The sequence below is a fragment of the Calliopsis andreniformis genome, chromosome 3, assembly GCF_051401765.1.
Source record: "Calliopsis andreniformis isolate RMS-2024a chromosome 3, iyCalAndr_principal, whole genome shotgun sequence".
Taxonomy (NCBI): Eukaryota; Metazoa; Arthropoda; class Insecta; order Hymenoptera; family Andrenidae; genus Calliopsis; species Calliopsis andreniformis.
In genome coordinates, this window is record NC_135064.1 from 3,148,366 (window position 1) to 3,154,965 (window position 6,600).

Below are 6,600 nucleotides of genomic sequence, written 5' to 3' on the forward strand. Positions count from 1 at the left end.
CGACCCCAAAGTTGGTTACTGAGCGTTTTGTATGGCTTGCGATCAATGTAGATGTTCGAAATTGGACAAAGCAGTGTATTTCATGTCAGAAAAGTAAGATAGTAAGGCTTGCTCCTGCACGTATAGGTACATTCAAAGAATTAGCTGGGCGATTTGAGCATTTGTACATTTACCTAATAATTATGCAGTTCTGTTAAGGGTACAGATTGGGGTGACGCTTATTTGACTACTTGCGCAGATCATTCGTATGTGTTTGGAAAGATATTTCGCAGAATAAGTAACAAATCTATTGAATATTATTTAATATAAACTATATTTATAAATATGAATTTAATTGAAAATGGTTTATTAAGAAAATTATGGAGAATGCCAAGCTTTGAAACATTCTATACAAAGCTGGGGTTGGTTGGGACAACTTGGACAATAAGTTGTTGTTTTCTTTACATTATCTCGTGTTCTTGATCTGCCCATTTGACGACTTTTATCTGCATAACACTGTTTGCATGCGCGTCTAATGCTTCCTCCGGAATCACTTTTTCGAACGGCGATATGGTGCTGTCTTCGACGAGAACATGGACTTGTTGTGCTATCAGACAACCCAAATAATTTTGAAGCTAATATTTCCCTAAATCTTCTAATATTTACATCTTTCTTCGTTGCAGTTTTGTAAACCGTCAAGGCGTTTACAACAGAAATTCCCAGAAGCAATTGAATGCCAAGCTTTCGGTACCACTTGATTCCTTTTCTAATTGTAGTGGCATAGGAAACCATTTGGTCGGAATAATCTATGCCACACTTTCCTGTATTATATTCGACAACAGCTAGTGGTTTGAGTGTTCACTTGGAGAAATAGTCCGAATGCTACGATTTTTTTTTGCAATTGGGACCATGATAGGAGCGTGTTTTGTGGATAAAATTCTTACGTCCCTTGTATCTCTCCATTTAAGTACCACAATCCCGTTATCATCTTCTTTGGATACCATCTCTCCTTTTCTCAGTTTGCAATGAAGAATATCTTTTGGAAGGAATTTTTTGTTATTCCTAAGTGTTCCCACGACATGGGTTTTGCGGTTTAGGCATGATATTGCTAACTCATAACTGGTGTAAAAATTATCAATATACAATGTGCGTCCTTGGTGGAAAAGTTTTTCTGCAAGCTCAAGACATACATTATGTGCCAATCCCGTTTCTCTAATACCATCAGCCGATTTACCAGAGTAAATTTTCATCGCCCATGTATACCCCGTGTCTGAGCATAATTTAAATAATTTGATTCCGTACTTGTGCGCTTTGTTTGGTATATATTGTCTGAAAATGAGTCTTCCGCGCCACGGAATCAACGTTTCATCAATAACAATATGTTCTCCAGGCGTGAATATTTCCTGATACTTTCCCTCCAGTTTGTCGAAAAGTGGACGTATTTTTCCAAGTCGATCGTTACGGGCAATGGACTCATTATTGGCAAAATGAAAGTTACTCAATAGTAACTCAAATCTATTTCGTGACATTATAGTACGCGGTAATTGAAAATTATATAGTGGGCTTTTCGACCAACAATTGGCAATGGGGTTTACTTTTACAACTCCCATATATAAAATCAGTCTCAAGAATTTTTTTATTTCTTCGGGATTAGTGGGTTTCCACTTATGCATCCGTGAACACGGTGGTAGGTCAGATTTATTTAGCTTTTGTTCCGCGTATCTATTTGTTTCTGATACCAGTAAGTCTATTATTTCGTCATCGACGAACAGCGCAAACACATCATATGGATGAACATCACCTGGTAATTGTCTAATGAGGCCGCCCGTCTCGGAAAAAGAAAATGACTTCTGCCGACCACTAAATTCATTCCATTCGCCAAATTGAATTGTATTTTCCTCGGTATCATCAGTCCTCCTGTCTTCATCAATGATCAATTCTTGTAAATTCTCATCAATGGAATCTTCATTACACTCAGTATCACTACCATTGCACTCATCAATATCCGAATCGGAATCAGATGATGCAATTCTATTTACATTTCTATTTCTAGGAAATCTGATTTCTTCCTCATCGCTGCTATTTGAATTCGTGTAAACCTCGTAAGAGCTTTCTTGTTCACTGCAATTTTACTCTCGAACAAATAAGTTTTCCCTTTTCCTTTTCGACATTTCAACGAATTATTAGGGTAGAGATTTTCAGTTATACCGCTCGTTACTCGGCAAAGAGTCAAACTGATCCTATACAATACCGAAATAAGAAACAAGTGCGAAGTAGCGAAAATAAATGACCGAGCATCATACCATGCAAACAAACGGGGTGGGGAGCTGTTCTCGGGACAATAAACGATTCGCATTTTTTAAATATCGGAATACGCTCCGTATAGCGGTACGCGTGGCCTGACGGGGATTTCACTGTAAACGCGCGTGGCAGTCAACGTGTTAATTGTAGATAAATATCAATAGTATTTTCAATTAGAAAGTATGCTTTCCCATTCGATGAGATATCTCTCGACACGCGTTGCGAGTCGCCAGAAGCTCACTTAGGCCCAGAAATGATTAGACCTTTAAAAGCTCGAGGCTTCGTCGAAGCCCGGACACTGACCTTAAAGGGGATGGGTCACTGTTACATCGGTATTTTACGAAATATAAAATCGCGTATAACTAACAAACTAAGCGTTTCCGAGAATATTGCATAGGAAGTTTTCGGTTTATTTTCTTGTCTTCTACCTACATCTCCGAATTTTCCCACGAATTTAGAAACACCCTGTATAATGTAATTGTACCAACATCTTGCCCCAGCTCCTTTAGTAAATTTTTCATAAATAAAATCTCTTTTGCATCTGTTTTAAGATTTTGAATAGACGGGCGACAGCCATACTTGCGCAGTAAAGACTGAACTAGGTACGCGTTTGGCGAACCCCGTGTCAACCGAAGCGCTAAATTCGTATAGCTGTTGAGCAATACCCGATCGAGCATAAAAAACCCGGGTATTGATCAATCTCCCGAGCGACGAACCTACCTTCGATTCCTGGTAATGGAACGAACACCTCAAGATATTGTGGGTCGATTTTTGGTTGGGTAGCCGTAACTGAGAGGTTCTGCGGGCGCGGAGGCGCCATACCCCTCTCCCCAGTTACTCTGGGAGGGCGGAGATTACCCTGAGGCCTAGGCCTTGGTCTCCGTTCCCTCTGCACTGGACGTTGTGCCTCAGATTCTGGAGCGAGCTGTGGCTCTAGCTCCCTTCTAGCTCCCATCGAACCACGAGCATACTCAAGTGGTTGGTCGCGTATTTGGCCACAATCAATTATTATTATAAATTGGTTGACAATTATTATTATAATTGTATCGTCCCGACATTGTTTCCTTCCGGATTCCCTTTTAAGAAGCTTTACCTTAGGCAAAGATTTCGTAAGCACATCGGCGATCATTAAATTTGTGCTTTTGTACTTGATAGCCAACGTTTTGTTGTCTATTTGTCTGTATTTTTCTAGACTTAAACTTATAGTACTTTTCTCTCGGTTACGGACAATTTTCATGCCCAAACAGTTAATTAACTCTCCTAAGTCTCTGATATCAAAATTCTTACTTAGAATTTCAGCAAACCCGTGTTTTTCTTTTATATTATTACAAAAATAGAAAATATTGTCAGCATATAAAAAAGCTGTAACAGCAAACACTCTATCAATATTTTTTATAAATACGTAAGGCTCACATTTTTATTTTTGGCATCCTTGGCAAAATATTCTGGCTGTTCCAGAAAAATTTCTTTAGATAAATCATCATTTAAAAACGCAGTAGCAACATCAAAATGATGTACATGTAAATCTTTTTCTACTGCCAAAGCCAGCATGAATCTAATAGTTGAATAGCGCACTACAGGAGAAAAAGTTTCAGAGTAATCAATACCATACTTTTGACAAAAACCTAGTGCCACTAGACGAGCTTGAAATCTTTCAAATTCACCACCGGGTCCAACTTTTACTTTAAAAACCCATTTGGATTTAACAACATTTTTATCTGTGGGTTTATCAACTATTTCCCATACATCATGAACAACAAATGATTCAAACTTCTTTTTCATAGCTTCAATCCATTCTTGTTTGTATTCAGATTGTAAAGCTTCATTCACACTTTGTGGACTATTCTATGATTGACCTGCAATAAATGACGTTTCATAATCAGCCAGCCAGCTGGCCTTTCAGAAATTAGAGTATCATTTTCCTCATTTTCTGTACTTTCACTTTCAACTATTTGTGAAGTATCATCATCATTATCGATGACAGATGGAAATTCTTCATCACTATTCAGATCATCAATCCCATGCGTTTGAATTGTGTTAACGTGTATATCCAAGTTATCTGCCTTGGACATTTCTCCATCATTTTTAACTTTATTAGACTTGGGTTTTTCAATAAAAACTACATTCCGTGATTTGATACTTCTGGAAGGATGTTTTATATCAACCAGTCTATATCCTTTCGAATGTTCAAAGTATCCAATCATAATATATTCCTTAGATTTACTATCCAATTTTTGTTTTCTATTATCTGGAATCTTAGCATAGGCCTTACAGCCAAATATTCTTAAATTACTTAAATCTACTTTGTATCCAGTCCATACTTCTTCAGGCGTATAATTTTGAACCGCAGTAGTGGGGCTTTGATTTTTCAAATAAATAGCTCTCATAGCTGCCTCATCCCAAAAACCTTTGTCTATATCACAATCCTGTTACATAGATCTAGTTTTGTTCCTTACGGTTCTATTGCACCTTTCTGCAACTCCATTTTGTTGAGGAGTATATGGGTTAGTAGTTTCATGGATAATACCATTCGTCTTTAATATTTTATTCATAGTCTGATTGTAAAATTCCTTGCCATTACCCGACCTCAGTTTCTTTATTTTTAAATCAGTTTGACTTTCAATCAACTGTTTAAATTCAATAAACTTATTCGCCACTTCGTCTTTATTTCTTAATAAATAACCAAATGTTTTTTGTGAAGTCATCAACAAATGTAAGTAAGTAACGAGCTTCACCATAGGTTGGTTGAGTCATAGGTCCATATAAATCTGTGTGAACTAATTGTAACCTTTCTTGAGCTCTCTTTGCGACTCCACTGGGAAATGGTTTTTTACTTTGCTTACCTTCGATGCAAGCCACACAATTTAATGGAATTGGCTGTTCATCAAATTTTATACCATCAGCAAGTTGATTCCTTAGTTTTTTAATGCCATTGTACCCAAGATGTCCCAATCTATGATGCCAAATGTCTATTGAAACTTGTTTATTTAACATTACAGTTTCCCTAAGTTCATCTTGCTTAGGTATCATCCTTATCATGTATATAACATTTGTCTCTGTCAAATACAACATAACTACTTTCAGCGATTTTACTGATTGATAAAAGATTCGCAATACTATTTAGAACATATATAACGTCAAGAAAAGTTCTGGGTTCCTGATTTTTACAAACAACTTTTACGTTGCCTACACCAGCACTTGACATACATTGGTCATTGGCCACAGTAATTTTTGTATGTTCAGCATTTGTAAAATCAGCCATCCATTCCTTGTGTTTAATTAAGTGACAAGTACTGCCTGAATCCATGTACCAATCCCTATCGCTAAATGTAGAGGCCCCAAATGCAGTAGCAAACAAAGTCTTTTCAGATTTCTTGATATTAGAATTGTTATTGCCTATATCATCTTCCTGCCTCTGTTTTTTTCAGCAATTGACAATGAGGTTCAACAGTTTTTGCTCTCTTGATTTCTTCTGCTCTTTATTTATAGAAATTTTCTCTTATAGCATCAAACACAGTTTCATTAGATTCTGTGTTCTCAAAATATAACTCAGGTTTCTCTTGCATCAAGCATATTTTAACATACTCACTTGTGGGCTTTTCTTATGTGGCTTATGTGGCTTGCATTATAGCTGCAACTTCTTCATCATCAACCTTATGACCTATTTTTTCCAATTGCATGACAATTGTCAGTAAACCATTTATATATTCTGCCATGTTTGCAAAGTCTTTCATTTTAATTTGCATTAACTTTCTCACAAGACTAATTTGTCTACAAACTCCTTTGTTAGCAAAAGCAGTTTGAAGGTTTGTCCATGCCTCTTTCGAAGTCCTGCACTTCTCACACGAGGAAAACATTGTGACTGAACATTCAAACAAATAGTTGCAAGAGCCAACTGATCATGGATTGCATCTGTATCAGGGCCCATAATATAATTCCAAAGACCTTTCTTTACCACCATCATTTTTATAAGAAAACTCCAATTATTATAATTTTCTACACCTGAGAGCTTTTCTATGCTAATATTCGTGCTCATGCTTTTTATTTACGGCAAGGATACTTGTGCTGTTGATGCTTGAAAATTATTTTGATTTTCGTTCGGCATTTTTATATAATTTCAAAAATAAAACTTTTTAAGCATGTCTGGGCCCATAACCTGTTAGAATTTGGGTCGTAAATAATTGGATGACACGTATTTGAAGTGAAAAATTGTAGATACGATATCTATTTGGTTACTTGTACTCGTAACTTAAGCACATGTGAACGAACGAAAATATACCACGTACATAAACTACATATAAAGTATAGACTCTAGACAGA

At 36.7% G+C, this 6,600-nt stretch overlaps 1 protein-coding gene across 1 annotated transcript; it reads right to left on the minus strand.

The window, feature by feature from the left end:
• Nucleotides 1-357: 357 nt before the first annotated feature.
• On the minus strand, nt 358-771 carry LOC143177245 (uncharacterized). Its single transcript, XM_076375110.1, has one exon. The coding sequence runs from the start codon at nt 769-771 to the stop codon at nt 358-360; it is 414 nt and encodes a 137-aa protein (XP_076231225.1).
• Between the last annotated feature and the right edge of the window lie 5,829 nt (nt 772-6,600).

Excerpts from the sequence above, each read along its gene's own strand:
- LOC143177245 (XM_076375110.1), bottom strand. The coding sequence starts at position 771 with ATGGTTTCCTATGCCACTACAATTAGAAAAGGAATCAAGTGGTACCGA.